The sequence below is a fragment of the Pantherophis guttatus genome, chromosome 2, assembly GCF_059756535.1.
Source record: "Pantherophis guttatus breed Tessera chromosome 2, ASM5975653v1, whole genome shotgun sequence".
Classification (NCBI taxonomy): Eukaryota; Metazoa; Chordata; class Lepidosauria; order Squamata; family Colubridae; genus Pantherophis; species Pantherophis guttatus.
In genome coordinates, this window is record NC_142064.1 from 223,617,799 (window position 1) to 223,640,362 (window position 22,564).

The 22,564-nt window shown below is 38.7% G+C and overlaps 2 protein-coding genes across 4 annotated transcripts in view; one reads left to right on the forward strand and one right to left on the reverse strand.

Annotated features, from left to right (window-relative positions):
• KBTBD12 (kelch repeat and BTB domain containing 12) overlaps positions 1-22,564 on the reverse strand; it is a 96,909-nt gene that overhangs the window by 3,399 nt on the left and 70,946 nt on the right. For all 3 annotated transcript variants that reach the window (XM_034431510.3, XM_034431509.3, XM_034431508.3), the window contains one exon: positions 20,508-20,705. In XM_034431510.3, coding sequence (XP_034287401.1) covers positions 20,508-20,705 — 198 coding nt within the window. The remainder of the gene's footprint in view (positions 1-20,507; positions 20,706-22,564) is intronic.
• Positions 16,400-22,564, forward strand: part of MGLL (monoglyceride lipase) — a 191,618-nt gene continuing 185,453 nt past the window's right edge. The window contains exon 1 of the mRNA XM_034431512.3: positions 16,400-16,505. Coding sequence (XP_034287403.2) covers positions 16,430-16,505 — 76 coding nt within the window. The 5' untranslated portion in view covers positions 16,400-16,429. The remainder of the gene's footprint in view (positions 16,506-22,564) is intronic.

Below are 22,564 nucleotides of genomic sequence, written 5' to 3' on the forward strand. Positions count from 1 at the left end.
ATGCTGTTGAAAAGATGTAGTAAAAAACAGATGACAGATATGAAAGCACTTCAAGAAACAAAGTGGTCAGAGAGGACAAAAGCTGGGAAGGAAATGGCTGCAGTGGAGGCTGGCTAGCGATTGGGTGGAGGGCCATGCCCAATTTCCCCAACACTTCCAAAATATGTATACTCTGATCACAGCCACTGATGGTTTTCTGACTTCACCTCTGAGGTGATGGGCGGGACATTATTTATACTTGGGGCTACCCCTGGAGGGTATCAGAATAAGTGAGAAAATACTATTATACCTTACAGCTCATGAAGTCATAGCATTGCTTGACTCATGGACTGGAGATGAGACAACATAATCAGGTCATGGGGGAAATTTTGTGCTATTAAAGCATGATTTCTTTTTATTTATTTAGTTATGTTTCTTCAATTTATATCCTCCCAGGAGCTCATAGTGGCCTACATAGCATTAACACTTTCACTACACTTATGGCCCCCACAATTCTTTGATACAGTTGTACTAAGAGACAGCAATTGTCCCAGTGAACCTCCACAGCTAAGAGGTGACTTGAACATGGATCTCCCTGGCCATGCTCTAGTACTTTCACTGGGGGATGACACTGCCTACAAATCATGGCTAAGTGAAAGGTAAGAAGAGCTTTAGGAGTCTTCTGTCAGTCATATTAAAGCAACCAAAAGTGCACAACATACAAAGAAGAAATTTCATTTAAGACTTTTAAAGCACATCTTTGCATCTTTGTTTTTATGCATCACACTTCCCAACATGCCCAGAAAGTTTTAAAAACAGAGGAGGACAACACACAACACAATTAAGATGAATGACCTAGTACTCAGAGCATTTGGAAAGCTACCGTATTTTTCGGACTATAAGATGCACCGGTGTATAAGACGCACCAAGATTTCAAAGAGGTAAGTAAGAAAAAAAAAAAGATTTTGCCCTCCCTGGCCCTCAAGAGCACTCTGCAGGCCTCCCAAACCCTCTACGTGCCCCGTTTTTTTTGCAAAAACAGGCGAAAAATGGGCTGTTTTTCGCCCGTTTTTGCAAAAAAATGAGGCCCGCAGAGGATTTGGGAGGCTTGCAGAGTGCTCCTGGGGGCTGGGGGAGGGCAAAAACACCCCAGTTTTTGCAAAAAATAGGCGAAAAACGGGCCTGTTTTTTGCAAAAATGGAACAAGCAGGGCGGGGCTTCAGGAGGTCAAAAATGGCTGTATTTGGTGTATAAGACGCACCAACATTTCCACCCTCCTTTAGGTTCATTTTATACTCCAAAAAATACAGTAAGTGGCAAAAGATAGCAAATCTATAGAAAAGGGTTAATATGGAAAGACAACTTGAAACAAAGTTGCAGTTCTGTAATATAAATATATTTTATATGTACTTGATATGACATTTTATCTTTTTTATGTTTAATAAAGTTTGTTTTTTTTAAAAAGGAAAGACAACTTGAAACAAAGTTGCAGTTCTGTAATTAAAAAATGTTTGCATTTGTCCTCCAAATGGATGTATTTACTTTCATACTCACTTATAAATATTGTTTGCAAGTTAAGTCATCATCTAACATTAGTCATATGTATAGTAATGAAACAAATATGATGTTATATTTACTACATGTAAAATTCCTGAGTTCCTTAACTATACCACAAGAAGAATCTAGTTCATGTTTCTCAAGAAAGATTCCCTCTGAATGTGGTTGTCTTGTCATTCTGACTATATTTTTGTATCTTTTCAACTGTTTTTCCACAGTAGGTTGTTCAGCTTTGTACACTGTAATTAAATTGTTTCTTTTAGGAGAAGAACTTCAAGAAATGAGAACATGAAAAAAAAAAGTGTGACTGCGGCTAAGATTAATAACTTTGTAGAAAGCAGCAAATCACACAGAACTGAAGCAATGAGAATATTAGTATTAGACTTGGTGCAGAGTCGAAAAAGTTATTTGGCTTCATTATGATGGCATTTAAATGTTCTGATCATCTTACAATTTTTATTTTATTGTTAAAGGCTCTTTCATACATGGGGCTACATTACTTTAAATTCACTTCAAATGTAATTTTAGAATTTACATTGTTAAACATATCTATTCAATTTATTTTCAAATTTCTGTCCAGAAATAACAGCAAGGAAACAATAGAGGCTATGCATGTTTTTAGGGCAAATAAGAAAACGCCCTCCAGGCTTCAGGAAATGCTTTAAAGCAAACAGCAGTTTAATTCCTCTCTTGTAAGTTTCCCTGTTTGGAACAAGTAATGAATGTAGAAGAAGAAGCAGTTCCATTCAAGCAAGCCTACGAAATCAAAGCCAAGACTTCACAATAAGCGGCTTTTAATGAAGGCTGTAAAACTGTGCAGTAACTGAACCATCAAACAAGACAGAATTTTGGTTCAGAATCCCTTTTTTTCTTCTTGTAAAGATGGAGAAATGGAAGAATTGTTGATTTGAGCTTTCTGAAACCTTTTACAAAACATCAAGTTCTTTGCTGTAAATGAGAAGTTGCTTTCATTTCCCCTATTTGTTCCTTTTTCTTTTTAATGTTTCCCCCCCAACCAATGAAAACCTTGAGGCTGAATGTTTCTTACTGTTAAGAGAAATAGATAATTTTCCATTTTTTCTACACACACTGTGGGATCTCTAAATACTCTTATTGAATCTTGAGAGCCTGTAGGGCGAGAAGGAACAAAACTATAACCCAAAACTTGTTCACATCTTACTGAACTATATAGTTGCCTTTGTGTTTTGTCCCAATTCAAGAACTAGGCTCCTGATTGACGCACACTTCCATTATCAGTCTGGACATAGTTTTGACAAAACTTCGTATCATAAAACTGTTTTTATGTAAGCAAAATTGATAATTTCTTGTCAGCTTCATTCTCAAGGTTTAAATCATGGAGATAATCATGCTTGGTTTGTTGTTTTCTTCTTTATCCTTTATGGAGGAGCTTCTGCTGGATCTTTTTCTTGATGAAGGCCCAGCTGGGATAAGTACACATCCCGAGGGCTTCCTTGATGTAATTATTGAAAGAGGGGTTTGAAAGAGGAGTAAAAGAGGCCATCACTGGCTCTTAAATTTAAGAGCCCTCTCTCAACAAAGGGGAAGGGATATGACACCACCTATCTCCTGTCTAGAATACAGTCCTTTCAGCAGTTCCAAGAAGGTTCCACACCCATTTGCATTCTGATTCAGGTGACCCTGAAGTAGTGGTGGGATTCAAATAATTTAACAACTGGTTCTGTGCCCTAATGACCAGCTGGGTGGGCGTAGCCATGGTGGGCATGGCCAGGGGGTGTGACAGGCAGCACTTGGCCTCATGCACTCCCCTGGGAGCAAAAACGGGCCACGGGGGGCATTTTGGGCTTAGGAGGCTTCCCTGAAGCCTCCTGGGAGCAAAAATGGGTCGCGTCATACCGTACCCCCTGCAGCCCATTTTGGGCCTAGGAGGCCTCTCTGCACTTACCTGGGAGGCAAAATGGGGCATATGGGGACTCCTGGAAGGGGTGGGGCAGGAAGGGGCGGGACCAGTCAGCAATTTAACTACTGAACCAGCCTGAACAGGCTGAATCCCACCATTGTCCTGAAGGTACAGATAAACCCCAAGTGTCCTCAATGACTCTTAGAGAGCTTCAGTGTGCTAACGACCCAATGACTGCAAAGAATATAAATCCTTCCATTCCCCATCATTCAGTCAGAACTGAAGAAGCTTCATGGATGCAAAGTCCAGTTGCCTTTTGAAAAGCACCTTTGAGACAGCCATGACCTGGATGTTTGAGAATCTCCACAGATTGGCTAGATGTCTCAGTTTAGCTTTTTCCATTTCTGTGTACTCTGTCTCTAAAATGAGAATGGGAGACCTGGCCAATGCGGCAACTATTGGAAATGCTATATGTTATAGTCCAAATCCTTCTGGAAGACCATAGCCAGCCTACATCTTTTACAATATAGTCCAGTCTCCTTAAGAACCATACAATTGTAATATAAAAGCAAATGATTCAGTGCCAAGATTAAGATCAGGGAGAGCTCAAATCCTTATTAAATCCATCGTAGTCTTCCAATTTAAAAGCAGAGCCACTAGCTTTCTAGGGGGTTTTTGGAGAAAATTTCAGGGCCTCCCCAAATGACTTTGCTGAATGACTTTGTGTCAGTTTCTCAACTTAACCCACATCACAGGATGGCTGCAAAGATGAAAAGGGGAACCCATTTCTCTTACCATTCCTGAGTGACCAAAATGAGAGCAGGATTCTTCCTGTTTTTTCTGGATTGTTTGGGCCCAAGAGAGAGGCACGGGAAGCAGCAGCAGCAGCAGCAGAAACCAAGTGGGTCATTTAGGGAGGCCCTGGAATCTTCTCCAAGCTAGTGGGGGGTCTGCTTTTAAATCGGAAGACTAGCTTTGTGCCATTGAGACAATGGCACAAAGCAAGTTGCTTCCTCTTTAAAAAATTACATCGTTTCTTGTCTTGCTGCAACTCTAGCGAAAATAATCTCCCCTGAAACTGTATTAGCCCCAGGGAAGAAAACTCTCTGGCATTTTGGTATCTGGCATTATTGTAAGCTCTTCCATTTTTGCAGCCTATTCTATCCAGCGCTACTAATGAGCTCTCCATAAGACGCGCTTTTAAATATCGCAAGGCGTTCATAAACCTCCACCTATTTTTGCCATTCAGCCATAAAAACGGGCTGGGGTTTGCTGTTAATGTTGTGTGACTTCTGTGGTTTACCTGACACCATATTGCCCTTTGCATGCAGAGGCTGACAGATTGCTTTAGGGTATAGAATAAATATTTAATCTGTTTTTCTATTTGTTTTAAAATTGCATTTTATATATGGTAGAGTTAACAATCATCCCTGTGCTTCTGTATACTGATTGCTTCTTCTTACTCCATTTTTTTAAAATGGCAAGATGCAATTTTCAATAAAGATAATTTTGATTTTTTTAAAAAAAACAACCCTTCAAGGTTTCCTTAATTCTAGTCAACTGTCTGCATATTATGCTTAGGGTTTATATAAATATTTATATATTTAAATGCTGTTTTCATTTAAAATGAATAGGAAATAATGGTGATTAAAACATCTGAATTTTTTAAAAAGTTTTATATCTGAGCTAGGTGGCTGCTTTCAGATTCCTATCTGGTGAAAAGAAAGCAATTTTTTTTAAAAAGCTCAGGTTGTCCAAAACACTTGGATATAATGATGTTTAAGTATGCCATTGAAAGAATTGTACTATAAAGATTGTCTGTGAGAAGGGAATGGGAAATTATATGGGAAATTATAACTGAAAATGATTAGCTCTAGTTTTTAAACCGCTGAAATATTCTGTTTCTACACGACCAGTCAAATAGCCCCCTTCCTCTTTGAGGTTTATTATTTTGTCTTATCTCCCCATCTGATTGACCCATTTTTTCTGTGGGTGTGGCTTGGTGGGCATGGTGTGGCTTGGTGGGCATGGCAGGGGAAGGATACTGTAAAACCTCCATTCCCTCCCCAATCCAGGGGAGGGATACTGCAAAATCCCCATTTCCTCCTGATCAGCTGGGACTTGGGAGGCAGAGAATAGATGGGGGCGGAGCCAGTCAGAATTTTTACTACCAGTTCTCTGAACTACTCAAAATTTCCGCTACCGGTTCTCCAGAACTGGTCAGAACCTGCTGAATCCCACCTCTGCCCTGGAGTCTCACTGCTAAGAAAACTCTGTTAGTGAAGGCTGAGAAGAAACCATAATTTGGCTCAGACGTATGTAGGTGTTGTTCTTGTATACTGCTCAGAAAGAGTTAGCACTGTGCTGTACCTTCTGGCTGCTGCTTATACCCCGATACAGGCTACCAGAACAAACAAAGAGCATTTGAAGTCCTAACATGGGAGGACAAATATGATATCCTATCATCATATGGGTGATAGTTTTGGAAATGTTTAATTAATTAAATGATTAATTAAATGATTAATTTTTAAGAAAACAGATTTAGGAGAAAGGGAAAGGGTGTTAATAGCAATTTCACTTAGACTTATATACCACTTCATAGTGCTTTACAGCCCCCACTAAGCGATTTACAAAGTCAGCACATTGCCCCCAACAATCTGGGCCCTCATTTTACCGACCTCGGAAGGATGGAAGGCTGAGTCAACCTTGAACCAGTCAGGATCAAACTCCTGGAGTGAACAGTGCGTTAGCTTGCAGTACTGCATTCTAACCACTGTGCCACCATGGCTCTTATCTGCGCTACCACGGCTCCTATCTGTAAGCTGTACACATGTTAAGCTGTATATAGAGGAAAAAAATATATAGAAATTCAGGAATCAGAGCATGAAAATTCTTATTGAGAGTGTTTGGGTAAGAATAAAGGGAGGGGAACTGATATTGTTATAAGAGTATTATGGACTGTCAGAAGAAGCATAAGATATGGATGAGGGCTTCCTATGTCAAATGAACATATTTTCACTTCGACACTATAGTAACACTAGATTTCAGTCATGCCAACTTCTGCTAGAATTCTAACTCTTCAAAGAATTAGAAGCCCAATTAATTAATTTCTTCCCCAGCTGAGAGTTTCGTTTTACAAAAAGTAGACGAAAAAGGAACTTTGATCTAGAAATATGACCTCTGCCACAGTTGTCTTGCCATATAGGTCACATGGGGTGCATTGATTTCCCGACAAATTTTTAGATGACCTGCAGAAATCATCTGCCATCCTCAGAGTGCCTTCCAAGAGGCACTCTTAAGGTGGATGGTATTGAATTTGAGAACCATCTGCTGATACTTCTTTCTTTTCCTCCTTCCTTTCCATCTCATAGATACTTTTAATAATCCTCCACAATACATTCCTGAGCTTTATAAGAATTTTAAATGAATATCCTTTCTTGATAGCCTGAAAAGCTAAATAGTTCAGCAGTCATGGTAACAAAGGAAATTGGCGAGGACACTGATTGAGTTTGCAGTAACCAAAAAACTATCTAGAATGGTGTCTAAAACTCAAGAGTGCCACAAGAAGAAAACATCTGGATTTCACATGCACACAGAATGCAGTGTATATGCCATGTGATTCAAGATCCAGAATCTAACAGCACATCTTTTGTGTGGGGTTTGCCATGGGGATTACATTCAGCTAATCCTGTGAAAATAGTATTGGGGTTCCCCCCCCCTGATTTTGCCTTAAGTTTCCCAAATTCAAGGTGTCAGCTTTGACTCTGAAACTCAATGAACTTAGTCCCAGGAAATCTTGGGCAGCAATTCCCTTTTGCCTTGTTTCTCAATGAATAAGAGTTTGTTGTGGCCCGCCAGTGAGGAGGTTTGGGAGGAACGTGGGCCAATCCTGGAGTCTGGGGAAGGCTTGGATGAGGGCTCTGAGTTGGAGGCAGAGAGGGGGCCAAGACCATCTGGTAGTTCTTTGCTGCCTCCGGAGTCTCTGGAGTCTGACGTCAGTGAGGCAGAAGAACAACATGAGCCTGTTCCCAGTGTGCACATGCGCAGAGCTGCTAGAAGACAGGAACAATTAAGAAAACAGGGTCAACTTGGGAGTAAGGCTTGGAGATGATTGGCCTCTCCCATAAGACATAAAAGAGAAGCGAACGGGACGTGAGCTTTTGCAGGATGCAATTAGTACATCTGGTCAGTAAAAGCTCTGGAAAAAATTCTGTTTGACTCTGTGCTAAGTTTGGCCTTGCTTTGCGTGTGGCAATTAGTTCTCTGGCAGCATTCCAAGGGAGATAAAGTGAGTATTTGTAAATACTCCCCAGACAGACTGAGAAGCCTTTCGGACTGGGAATGACAATAATTCACAGCCATTTGAATAAAAGAAGTTTGCCGGGACTAAGATTGTGCTGTATACTTTCTAAGGAAGCCTAGGTCAGAACACAGTTGCCCAGGGGAAGTTTTGCTTCAAGTGTTAAAGCTCTTAGTGAGATAAAATGCAGGTTTTCAGAGATATACTATACAGGTGAAACTCAAAAAATTAGAATATCATGCAAAAGTTCATTTATTTCAGTAATGCAACTTAAAAGGTGAAACTATTATATGAGATAGACTCATTACATGCAAAGCGAGATAGTTCACTTGATTTGTCAAAATTTTGATGATTATGGCTTACAGCTCATGAAAACCCCAAATTCACAATCTCAGAAAATTAGAATATTACATAAAATCAATAAAACAAGGATTGTACATAGAACTATATCGGACCTCTGAAAAGTATAAGCATGCATATGTACTCAGTACTTGGTTTGGGCCCCTTTTGCATCAATTACTGTCTCAATGCAGCGTGACATGGATGCTATCAGCCTGTGGCACTGCTGAGGTGTTATGGAAGACCAGGATGCTTCAATAGCGGCCTTCAGCTCTTCTGCATTGTTCGGTCTCATGTCTCTCATCTTTCTCTTGGCAATTCCCCATAGATTCTCTTTGGGGTTCAGGTCAGGCGAATTTGCTGGCCAATCAAGCACAGTAATCCCATGGTCATCGAACCAGGTTTTGGTACTTTTGACAGTGTGGGCAGGTGCCAAGTCCTGCTGGAAAATGAAGTCAGCATCCCCATAAAGCTTGTCTGCAGAAGGAAGCATGAAGTGCTCCAAAATCTCCTGGTAGACGGCTGCATTGACCCTGGACTTAATGAAGCACAGTGGACCAATACCAGTAGATGACATGGCTCCCCAAATCAACACAGACTGTGGAAACTTCACACTGGACTTCAAACATCTTGCAGTGTGTGCCTCTCCATTCTTCCTCCAGATTCTGGGTCCTTGGTTTCCAAATGAGATGCAAAAGTTGCTCTCATCAGAAAAGAGAACTTTGGACCACTGAGCAACAGACCAGTTCTTTTTGCCTTTAGCCCAGGTAAGACGCTTCTGACGTTGTTTGTTGTTCAGGAGCAACTTGACAAGAGGAATACGATATTTGAAGCCCATGTCCAGGATCCGTCTGTGTGTGGTGGCTCTTGATGCACTGACTCCAGCCTCAGTCCACTCCTTGTGAAAGTCCCCAACACTTTTGAATGGCCTTTTCCTGACAATCCTCTCCAGGCTGCAGTCATCCCTGCTGCTTGTTCACCTTTTTCTTTCACAATTTTCCCTTCCAAATAACTTTCTATTAATGTGCTTTGATACAGCACTTTGGGAAAATCCAACTTCTTTTGCAATTACCTTTTGAGGCTTTCCCTCCTATGGAGGGTGTCAGTGATGGTTTTCTGCACAACTGTCAGGTCAGCAGTCTTTCCCATGATTGTGATTCCTACTGAACCAGACTGAGAGACCATTTAAAGGCTCAGGAACCCTTTGCAGGTGTTATGGCTTAATTAGCTGATTAGAGTGGGACACTTTGAGCCTAGAATATTGAACCTTTTCACAATATTCTAATTTTCTGAGATTGTGAATTTGGGGTTTTCATGAGCTGTAAGCCATAATCATCAAAATTATGACAAATCAAGGCTTGAATTATCTCACTTTGCATGTAATGAGTCTATCTCATATATTAATTTTACCTTTTAAGTTGCATTACTGAAATAAATGAACTTTTGCACGATATTCTAATATTTCGAGTTTCACCTGTATATGAGTAATTTCAAGTTTTGGCACCAATATGCATCACTTTACTTTTACACTTGCTCATATTGAATGATATTCACCATTTGATGGTCACTCTCCTAATGTGCAGAGGTCCCTCTGGAGATCTTCACAGTCCTTTTTTGTTTTATCACTCTGAAAAATTTAGTGTCACAAGTATTCCACCTACGGTAGTTATGCTGATTCCACATCTAAAGCTAGTGCTTTTTATTTCCTACAGAGATAAATGCTAAATGTATAGCTTGAAGTAAGCCACCATACTCAACAAGGTCTCTTTACGGTTTAGTTCAGGGGTGAAATCCAGCAGGTTCTAACAGGTTCTGGAGAACCAGTAGCAGAAATTTAGAGTAGTTCGGAGAACTGGCAAATACCACCTCTGGTTGGCCCCAGAGTGGGGTGGGAATGGAGATTTTGCAATATCTTTCCCCCAGGAGTGGGGAGGGAATGGGGATTTTGCAGTATCCTTCCCCTGCCATGTCCACCAAGCCACACCCACAGAACCGGTAGGGAAAAATTTTGGATTTCACCCCTGGTTTAGTTTGATAGGAAAAGGCATCTATAATACCTGTATACTGCCAATCAACAACATTTGACTTATCAGTAGATTCATGCCAAAAGCTTAATAACACAGCCTATAGGAAAACCACAGGTGACACTTGCTTACTTATACATAGTTCTGGAAGTTCATTTTAAGAAAACTGCTTCTCAGGGTAATAAGACCGCATACTGCAAAGTAGATTGACACAAAGATGCAAATACAAAACAGGATTGCTGAAATTTTCATGGGTGAACAAGATTACTATCAACTGGAGAAGATCAGTACTTGTGATACCAGGCTGTAATTGGGAAGTAAGATGAATAAGGAAATGGGGAGAATTTCATCTTGCATTAATGTTATCATTAACCCAATATTAGCAGAATCAGCACACTTAAGAGGCAAATTGTTGCCTGACTGCTTTGATGGGGGAAGCCTTGCCTGGTTATCAGCAGATTGGCAAAGGAGGTTAGCTCTTTATAATGAGCTCTCTTGATGCTCATTATGATTAGCTTGAAGGGAGGAATATTAAGAAGTAAATTAAGGACAAAACTTCATGATTGCAGCCGCTTGAGTTCCAGGAACAGCTTCATGCTTAGCGTCAACTGGGTCTCAAATCTCTCTAACTATATTGCCCCAATTTTGCTTTAGGGAGTTATTTAAGAAGTCATATCTTCCTTTCTGAAATGGACTTCAGAAGTAATTCTGACATGGGACCATCAGACAACATTTCTTACTAAAGAAGTTGTCCTTCTACTTCAGAAATGAATAATAAAAGTCTTTCCTGATTGCAGTATTGTAAAATGTAATTTATGTTTTTATCAGGATTAGATTGGAGAAAACCCTTCCAGAATTTGAAATGGGCAAAACTGGATTAAGACAGGAAGCAACAATATCATTTGCAACCAGTTCCTTTTGAAAAATTTTCCTCAAAATATTGTGTGCGGTTTTAGCTAAGAAGCCAATACAAAATTTTAATTTGGAGGGAAGGAAGAAAATATGAAGTTTTTTTGGGTAAGCTCATCAGACCTTTCTCCAGACAATTCAGACTTTGAGAGACCAGTTCAAGGTTTAGCAGGCTGCCAAATAAATTCTCGACTTCAGTATAAGCAGAAATGTTATTTTCTTTCACCAGCAAAATATTTGCTTTTTACCAACTCTTTCACTTTAGAATTAGTCTTCATTTTAATTTAGTCTTTCACATTGCTTGTATGCCATTTTCTCTACCGGGCCATCTTTCTTTTCTTTTCTTTTCTTTTCTTTCTTTCTCTTTCTTTCTTTCTTTTATCAAACATGTACGAGATAACAGGAATAAGTATAAATAAGTATAAATAATTTATATAAATATAAATAAGTATAAATCTTGTTTTCAAAGGTTTTAAAAATGACCTTTGGGATTTTTGAACCAGTGTCCAATATTCTTTTGCAATACTGTGGGTAGATGATGAATAGAAAATTAGGTCAAATATATAAAATTTAAAATAACTGGCACAATTTAATTGCTATTGTTCACATTATTTTGTCCAGACAGGTTCAAAGAATAGCCAGCAAAAAACCCGCAAACAGTTCCATTGTTCATTCTTTTAATGTGAATTTGCAACTCTGAAACTGCTCAGAGAGAATCCTTGTAGTTATTTGCTGGCTAAAGGGAATAATAAAATTAATTTAAATTTAAATCTGTGCAATTCTTGATGTCAAGTTCATAGTTTTGGAAAATTTTGATGACAATTTCACACCATCCTTTCTCATATGCCAGTCAAGAGGCACAAAACAAAACAAAAAAATCACCAAAACCTCCACTGGGGTAGTAGCAAAAAAGTGGAAAAAAGCTGGTGTAAATTGAACAATGAAAAGAAAAATGCTTTGCTTCTTTAAGCTTTTAAGTGATTTTCATACCAACTTCATTTGCCACAGGTTTAATTGGTTCATTATAGAACTGTGAAAAAACAATATGAAACTTGGCCCTTTCCTTTATCTCCATATTCTTTCAGGTGCTACTCAAGGAAAGGATTAAACTGAGCAATCCAGTCCAGTGTTCCAATGGAGATGATCTGGTAATCACCAGAGAATGCTTGCTGTCTGGCTTTCACTGTTCACTATGTTTCTGCAACAAAATTTAAAATGGCAATAATATGCTTCAATACATCTTTCCAGTATTTGATTTCTGGCTCTCAGTACATTCATTTATTGTACTGTACATGCATCATTCTTCTGTAAAAAGTCATGCTCTTTTGGTGTTGGGTATTTTCTTTTTTCATGCTTCTTGACATTTTGTTCATATTTATTCCAGTCTGAAAAAAAATACTTTGCATATCCATGGATAAATGAAAGCTTACAGGCAAAGCAGAAAATATTTCCTGCTAATACAGATTTCCAACTGTATATATCTCCATTGGATAATGTGCTGAAGCTTCCTAGTTTTCATTAATGTTCTGAAAATATTCATTTCCTCTGTCTGTTGATATAGTTGAAGGATATTTTCCAGTAAATTTTGAAAGTCCTTCTGTCTATAAAGGAGTAATAAGGTAAAGAGGTTTGTTGGTATATTAAATTCTTTGTTGGTCTTAGATTGAGAGCTGAGCTAGAAGCAAGTACCTGATTTTAAGAGGATGATGACTCTGATGGAATCCTGATGGAAATTAGAGATTTAATCTGTAACTATTGTTAGTTTGTTTTTCTGAGTCTGGCAATGAAAACAATTGTATAAGTTTAGATTGTGTTTTTATGGCTTCCTTTCCTTACCTTCTGTCTTTGATGGGGGAGTTGCCTCTGGGGTATAATAACTACACTGTTTCTGCATTGCCCTTTTTGGATCTAATGGGCTACTAGAGTTGTATTGTTGTCATGCTAATGGGTAACATTTATTCCTGCATGACATTTATGGAATGAATTGCCACCTATCACCACAGCAACAAGACAATTACAGAAGCCCAATAACTGGAAACAATACTGATATTGTTTGTTGTTATTGACAGGTTAGTATGTTTGTTCTGTTGCCTGATTCAGCGCAGGCAGAGGCAGTCAATCAGATGTCAACTAGGATTTGTCAGAGGTGTTGCAAAGAATATGTGGCACAGTAAGAATGAATAAATATACTTTATCCAGGAACTAAACCTGAACTAAAATCTACTTCATCTAAGGCAGGGATGTCAAATTCATGGCCTGCGGGCCAGATGCGTCCACACTTGGGTTAGCGGGGGGGTGGGAGTTGCGATGCGTCATGTAATGCCACCATGATGACGCGAGTTTGACACCCCCCATCTAAGGAGTGACTGAAAGAACTAGAATCACAGAATCTATAATGTCTATAACTCCCTAGGCTAGCTTTTTTTACACCTCAGAGCAAAAAGATGGAGTTGTTTATGATGGAAGAACTAATAGCTTTTTTTAATTGCAAAATTATTGGAGGATTTGATTTCATCTACAATCTTTCCTGATTTGCACCAAATCACAACACAAATGTGCCCATATTTTTTTTAGCCATGTTTCCATGACATTGGCTTATCTCACCTCCAGTCCATGAAAGATACTTAAGTAGTCCTTAATTTCCCCAGAGTTAAATGTAGTGCTTCTCCTCTTCAGCAAAAGTTTCATCAATAGCTGAAAGAGGTATAAAATTGATTATGCTTTTCTCTTATTTAAAGCAAAGAGGTGACCAGGTTGGAGACGAGACAAGGGGCCAGGAAAAGATCACAGAAGGGTGTCTTGTCCATTTCAGGGTGACTTTGGGCATGGCTGTCCCTTCTGGTGTCAGGTTTATCTGTTGCCATTCTTCTAAAGAACATTTAAAGAATGCTAAAGATTTTAGACAAGTCTTTTTTTTCCTAGCAACTCTGCTTTTGTTGCATGTAAAGAATTCAGCATCTTCAGTATCTACTAAGAAGATATGTGCCACAGGTTAGAAAATCAATGATGCTCCAGAAGACTAAGGAGAGCAAATGTTCAAAAAGGGGAAGGAGGAAGACTGGGAAAACGTTAGGTCTCTCAGCTTGACATATATACTGGGTAATGTCCTTGAACAGATTATCAAGCAGCATGTTTGTGAGTACTTGGATAGGCATGTTACAATTGACAGGACCCAGTGTGGATTTGTCACATACAAACGATGCCATACTAAGCTGATCTTCTTCTTTTGTAATAGTATTTAGCTCAGCAGGTCAGGGGAATGCTGTAAAGATAGCATACCCGGACTTCAAAAATTTTTTGACAGAGCTTTTCATGGTATTCTCCCTAATAAAATGGTAAAGTATGTCAGTTAGACTTACAATGGGCTGAAAAAGTACATGTAAAGAGTGCTCATTAACGGCTCTACTTTAGCTTAGAGGCAAATATTGAGTAGAGTTACAGAAGGCTCCTTCTTGTTCCTTGAACTATTCAACATTTTTTTTAAATCAATGATTGGAGGAGGGAGTTAAGGGAATTTTTAGATAATCTTCAGATAACATAAAGCTAGGAGGCTGGATAAAATGTTAGATAATAGAAGATTCAAAAGGATATAGGGAAGCTTGAGCTAAAATGAATAACATTTAATGTAGAGGAAAAAATATTCAGTACTGTATTGGATAGGAAACCTATAAGGTATTTGTATAGGATGGGGGAGATCTGGCTTGGCAGTAGGGATCGGAATATACTTGTCAGCCACATGTCCTAACAGTGTGATGCAGCTGCTAAAAAGTCAAGTGCTTTTTTGGGGCACATTAATAGATACATTGAATCCAGATTATGGGATATAATTGTTTCACGATACTCTGTCCCAGGGAGATCCCATTTGGAGTACTGGGTCCAGATCTGAGCCCCAGAGTTCTAGTACAACAGTAGCAAATTGGAACAAGTTCAGAGAAGTGCTACCAAGATTGTAAGGAATCTGGAAACGAAGCCATGTGAAGGACAGTTAAAGGATTAGGGTATGTTTAGCCTACAGGAAAAAAAAACCTGAGGGGAGATATAATAGCAGTCAACAAAAATCTGAAGGGTTGTCCCAGGAGAAGAAATGGACTTATTCTACATTGCCAGGGGACTGGACCAGAACCAATTGTTAAAATTATGAGGAAGCAACTTCAGATTAGAAATCTGGAGGAATTGCCTGATTGTGCAAGCCGTGCGGAATGGACTAGCACATGAAATAGTGAATTCTCTTTTCTAGAGGTATTTAATCACAGACTGGATTGGCAGCTGTCAGAGATGTTTACTGGATCCTGTGCTGCTCAGGAAGATTGGGCTAGATGTTATTCAAGATATCTTCCAACTCTATGATTCTATCTCAAATAATGGATTATATTTTCATGCAGTTCTCCATGTGTGCAGTCCAGGACAATCCTCCTCTAAAGCAGACACACAGGCAAATAAATTAATGTATTTCTGAATAGCCCAAAGGCAGAGTAGGAAATGAATTCGGTCTGTGCTGAATGGGTTACACCATCTCTCAACTTGCCAGTTACGGCTCTTCTGAATCCATCCGTGAGCATATCTCAGCAGGGAGCAGGAATGTTTTTGCCTTGCTGGTACATTACATATGCCTCTTAATGGAAATAGTCATTTTAATCATACTGACACATGCTTGGAATGTTTTAACATGTTCTCAGTAAACTGATTTTGGATTTAGACACTTCGGCTGCCCCAGAATGTTGGTGGCCAAGTCAGTCTAGCAATCAGGAGTAATTATAGAAATCACATGATCTCTTTGTCAAAATAATTCCAGTGGCTACTGATCTGTTAAAATACATGATTCAGAATCCTGGTTCTATATATATCCTCATACTATTTGGGATTCTTATTTGAGAAGCCAGCTTTTCCAGGCTGTATAATTGTCTGGATCTTGATCTTATCAGCACTGAAGGAATATTTGAGGAAATTTGAAAAAAAGGTCCCGTGACTTTTTGAAACATCCTTTCGCAGTTTGGAGCTAACAGCCAAGAGGACTCAAAACTATTTCCCTCTCTGCTATCTAGCATTCCTGGCAGGCAAAATGTTTTTATTTAGTCTGCCCTGCAATAGTTGACTGTTGAGTCAAGTCTGCTCTATTAATATATCTTATGATGTGTATTAAGATCTTTTCTGAATTTGATTTTAATCTCATCAGTTGTAAATTACTTTGAATTGTAGGCTGTTTTATTAAACTCTAACTAAATAAACTGGGAAGCAACAGTCAAGGACTTTGGCCCTGTTTTGGTGACTCTGCAGTGCAAACACTTAATGAATCTTGTACGTTCATGCAAATATTGTGGTCCTCAGACGCATCCAGCACTAATTCAGATACTAGTCAATTTATTACTGCACTGTGTACATTAAGCGCAACAGATTGCAATACTTTTATGCTGGTATCACAGATTTAAATAAAATCAAACGCTGATGGAGAAAACAAGAAAGAAAAGAGTCAATATGTTTCAGATGACCAATCTTTTGGAATGTGCAGCATATAAACGAAGTAAGTAACTTTTCTACTTTGGAATCACCTTCACTATCTTCCCAGAGTTGGAAAGGGGTTGAAAACTATCTACTGTAATAGTGCAATATTGTTTACTAATAAGACTTCTAGTGATCATTTAGAACATAGGTGAGTAGGCGAAGAAAAGGAATGGGAAATTGTAATAGCTCTGCATTTTCCCCCAGCAAACCACTGATTTTAGATGTACTGAAATCCTATGGACATTTGTGATAGCTATGTATTTATAATCTACAAATTTTCCAAGAACAACATGTAATTTACAGACTGAAGGAATGTTTTCATGAAGGATGTCCTTCAAAGGAGATATTCCAGAAATGAAAAGATGGGTTTAGAAGTGAAAGCTGACTGCAGAATGGAGAAATCAATAAGGAATTCAAGAGTTCCTTCAATAACTTTCAGTAGTACATTTGGAGAGTTTATTTTCTTACTTTAAAGTATTCTTTTTTCCAGAGGAAAACTGGAAAACAGGCCCTTTGCACACATTTGAGTTATGCCAATCTGAGCTATGGGCCACATCCCTAAATCACTATGATGCTCTCAACCTCATTAAGTGCAAACACTTAATGAATCTTGTACGTTCATGCAAATATTGTGGTCCTCAGACGCATCCAGCACTAATTCAGATACTAGTCAATTTATTACTGCACTGTGTACATTAAGCGCAACAGATTGCAATACTTTTATGCTGGTATCACAGATTTAAATAAAATCAAACGCTGATGGAGAAAACAAGAAAGAAAAGAGTCAATATGTTTCAGATGACCAATCTTTTGGAATGTGCAGCATATATCTATAGCAACTAAGTTTTGGTGCACAGTCAATGTCACAAAAACAATATTGTGATTCTTGTTGTAGGGCTGTGAGGCAGATAGTTTTCCACAGGGAATCTCTTACTTTGTCTGTCTCTCAGATCCTTAGATCGTGCCCTGTAGTGAAGGAAGGCATTACTGTGCTTTAATCCCATTCTTCATCTTGCTCACGGGGTTTTGGAGGTAGCATTTTTGCTCTAATGCACTATAATCCTTTTTCACCCCTCGCTAAGAAAAAACCAAATGCAGCAACAAGAACAGTAAGAACAGAATACTGGCTGGAGCACCGATTTTTGTTGTTGGACACTGGGTAATTTCTCAGGAACAGTGGGAAAGTTTGGTGGGAAGACAAAAACACTAGCCTGTCGAAGTAGCCAGTTTGGACACAACATTAATCCAGGACTGTACAATAAATGTCTAAATGATGTGAAATTCAGATGACATATAGGATAGCAGGAATCATTGCTGAAGAAAATATGTAAAATTTAAAGCGTTTGTGACCAAATCATCTAACCTAACCTGAAACTTGTTGGTGCAAGACAATTTACCTTCCAGAGATTTCCATTAAGGGCATGTCAAAAAAGTTGATATGGCAGTCACATGATCAAAGTCTGGACTTTGTCCTCCAGTCGGGGGCTCCCCTTGAAAAGCACCCGGAGGCTCCAGCTGGTCCAGAATGCGGCCGCTCGGGTGGTTATGACACCCCTCCTGCGCGAGCTGCACTGGCTCCCAGTGGTCTTCCGGGTGCGATTCAAGGTGTTGGTTACCACCTTTAAAGCGCTCCATGGCATTGGACCTGGGTACCTTCGAGACCGTCTTCTGCCACCAGTAGCCTCCCACCGGCCAGTCCGCTCCCACAGAGAGGGTCTCCTCAGGGTGCCATCGGCCAAATTATGTCAGCTGGCGACACCCAGGGGGAGGGCCTTCTCTGTGGGAGCCCCTGCCCTTTGGAATGAACTCCCCCCAGAAATTCGCAAAATCTCTGATCTCCGTGTATTTCGCTGTGCCCTCAAAACCATGTTGTTCCGCCAGGCTATCAATATAAAGATTTTAATTGGTTTTAAATTGGGTTTTTAAATTCAGGGTTTTATAAATTGGGACTACTATTTAATAATTTTAATTATTTTTAAATATTGTCTGTCTTTGTGTTTTTAATTAGGCTGTACACCGCCCTGAATCCTTCGGGAGAAGGGTGGTATAGAAATAAAATAAATAAATAAATAAATAAATAAATAAATAAATAAATAAATAGTCACTCTCCTTTTTCTCCATGGACTTCAGGTACTAAGCTTTGATTGGCTGCCATCTTGGCTGTTTGAAACCTCTTCTTGACTGCCTTTTTCTGATATCAATTGTCATTATAAATGAACATGTATCAATAACATGGTCCATACCCCAAATATCTAGAACTATAATGTTGACACTAACACCTGAAACTGCTCGATTTTTTTAAAGTAAGCATCAAATACAAATATACTGCTGCTTTAGGAAAGTAAGGACAATAATTGGTTCTATTGTTGCTGCTGTGACTCTGAAAATGCAAAATAGTGGGCTGATTGCTCCATATTGTTTGTTGTTTGATGGGAAAAGCTTTCTGTGGAGGACTATGGACTAAGATTTACAGAAACAGGAATATATTGCCCTTAAGTGATCATTAACGTGTTAAGATATTTAACATAATAGCTGGAAAAATAAAGTGTATAATGGGTCAAATCACACAGTTGTAGTTGATTGGTTGGAGAGTGTGGGCTCCTGCATGAAGCAATCTACATTATGATTGGTTGCTGGATGAGAAGCGGGAGTTTCCTTTTCCCCCACCTTTTTCTTCTGTGTGCTCTGTATGGTGTTCTGTGATTTACCTGACGATTTACCTCATGATGTAGTGATGTGCCTGACTATCTTGTTTGCTGTAAATATAAATGTAAAATATATTTATTTATATAACACTACAAGTTTGTATCAGTGTCTCTGACTCCATTTGGACACCGGCTGCGCAATTCCCTGACATAATGTTGTCCTATCTCTGAAAACATGAATGCTGTCCTATTTCATGAGCAAATTTACATCCAATTCTGCAGTTGTTTATACATATATGCAAAGAAAACTGTTATTTGTAGTATAGTGATAAAGAAAATTGAAGTTGGGAAATACCCAACCAGGAAGGGAGGAGGACTCAAGCAAGGAATTAGCCTTGAAAATTTGTGTAGAGATTCTTTACAAAGATTCTGAATCTTTGCAAGAGATTCAGAAGTGAGTCATCCCTCCACCCACCCAAGCTTCATGGAGTATTATCTATCTGTTTCCAAGAAAAAACAAGCAGTCAGGGAAGATTCCTGTATTATAGGAAGATTATAATAAAGTAGCTAGCTTCAACTCAGCACATGATCTTGTGGCTTGTGCCTGGCAATTGGTATACAGATTATAAGGTAGCACTGATATTGGCGATATCCCTAACCCCCACATAAAGCTTTTTAGTTAACTTTTTCCATAATGTTAGTCTAACCTATGACATTGTTCTGATGATAAAATTAAGGGGCGGGGGAAAGAAAACCATATACAATGCAAAAAACTCTCTGAAGGAAAAGTGGAATTGTAAATGTAGATAGTAAATTAAAGGGACTGCAGACAATAAGCATACCGAAGAATTTATATCATGGTCAAAGTTGTTTAATCATAATTGCTATATGATTATAAGGATCTATTTCCAGAAATGTATGAGACTTTGAACTTTTTCAGCAAACTGATATAAATTTGAGATATTCCCAGTTACTATCACATAGGACAAGTAGAGGTAGAGGTCCTATAAAACTAAGTTTTTTGTCAAAATGATGATAGATAGATAGATAGATAGATAGATACCCCTGATAGATAACCCTGAAATAAGCGCTTGGCCTTTATTGCCATGCGCTCAAGAGCCCGATTGGGCTTATTATCAGGGGATGTCTTATTTTGGGGGAAACAGGGCAGATAGATAGATAGATAGATAGATAGATAGATAGATAGATAGATAGAGAGAGAGATAGATAGATAGATAGATAGATAGATAGATAGATAGATAGATAGAAAAATTCAAATAGGGATGGGATGCAATTTAAGTTAGGATAGTGATATTTACAGTGATTTTTGAAGCACATTGCAAACATAACAACATTGTCTTTGGATTTCTCCAGACCTGTTCCACGAAATCCTCCGCAGACATAGAGTTTTCCTTCCACAGCACCAGCACATGTAGAGTTGGTTCTTAGGGAAAGAAGAGGGTAAGGCATAGGTGGTCCTTCTCGCCAATAGTTCCCATCAGGGTTATAGATCTCCACGACATCAAGACATTGCCGTGCTTGTCCTCTGTCACGCTCAAGGCAGCCAATTCCACCTGCAGAGGGAGAGAGAAAGAGAGATTCCAAAGAGAATAAAAATGGCTCATCAGAATGAGTCTTCTCACTTTCTGGGAGCTAAGTTATCCTTTTCTCTCCAATGTCACTGCTTCAATGTTTTTCGCTGTTTTGCAATGTTTTGCAAAAAGAAATAATCCAATATTTTATGAGGAAGGAATAATCGTGCATATTGGAAAAAAATCCCCTTCCCCTTAGAAAAACATGCTAAATTTGTATTCCAAAGCAGAAGACTCTCTAAAGCAGGGGTGTCAAACTTGCGGCCTGCAGGCTGGATGCGTCATGCTCTGGCCACACCCACCTCAGTTTAGCAAAGGGGGGAAAAGTCACCATACATCACATGACGACAGCATGACGCCGCAAACTCTGCTCTAAAGAATTCAAGATTAATAAATAAATAAACTAGAATCACAAAATGATGGAAAATAAAATGGAAAAAATTGAAAAATCTCTTTGAATATTTAATTTCTGGGAAATGCAGACTCTGAGGAATCCATGTATCAGAATCACATTCCTCCTCATTGTCATATAAAAACAATGAACGTGTTATCTCTCTCATTTTCACAGATACAGAATAATGTGGTTTTATCTTGTAAAATATGATATCTGCAGAACAGACGTGAATTGGAGGATGTGACTCTCATTCCATGGGAAAAAAATAAAAGGACATTTGCCACACACACACACACAGAGACACACACAGAATTTGTTTTTCAAAATTGTTAATTAAACATAAGAACAAAAGAACTCACTGCTTCCCTGTCAGAAACTTCCTACAATCCTTTGACAACTGCAGCTAAAGCAAGAAGTTTCTTTAGAAAACAACAGAAATAAACAATTTTTTAGGGTGTACTTAAAACATTCATCCAAGCTGCTCAAATGATAACTTAGAACTGCCTCCTGGGATAAAAAGGGGGAAAGAACCTTAATGGTTATACATTATTAAACTCTCCTAACATCAATAGAGGGGCCTAGATGGTTATGCTATGTACTTGGGTCATATATGAATTCCCACAATTCTATAGAAGAATTTCATAGGATTATGTACTTTCAAATCACATCCAAGGACGAATACAACCATTTTTGTATTTTTCTCAGAAAAAGTTGCACATAAACCTTTCCAGAATATCCTAGTTTTAGATAGAGAGTTAATTTGGAAAAGAAAATGAGCATATACCTTATCTGTTTTTTTTACAGATACATTTCAATCCCTAGTAAATGTAATTAATGTTCACACCGCCTACAAACATAGTAATTGTGAGTTGCGACTTATCACTAAGGGAAACAAGCCATTTTTTGTCACACCCCTAAATTCCATCTTGCACCCCCTGGGGGTTCGGGGACATCAGGTTGGGAATCCCTGACCTAGTAGGAAGAATGGGTGTCACTGTCAGATGTAAATGCCTTATTCCCTAATGTGTAAATAATGTATATATGGGATATCGGGGGTTAACTTATTCTTTGTTTCCTAATGTATTCATAATTCACCACTCCCATCCTTGACTCCGCCCTTTGTATATATAAGGAGCCTCCCTCACCATTTTCCTTGCTTCTATCTGTAAATATTCAGTGAATATAGAATGCCTGTTATGATTAAAGAGAGATATATTTAAATCTCTAATCTTTATTATCATTATTGAGTCTGATCCTAAAAATATTGCAACACACTGGTAGCAGAGGATGGTTAATTGACTCAATAAATAATTAAAAATGTCTAAGAAAGATAGGCCCAACACCAGGGCCTACAGCAAAGAAATAGAAACTGAACAAGAAATAATCAACGAATCCACAAACGCGATTTCGAGAGAATCCGAAGAGTACACCACAGAAGAAGAAGAAC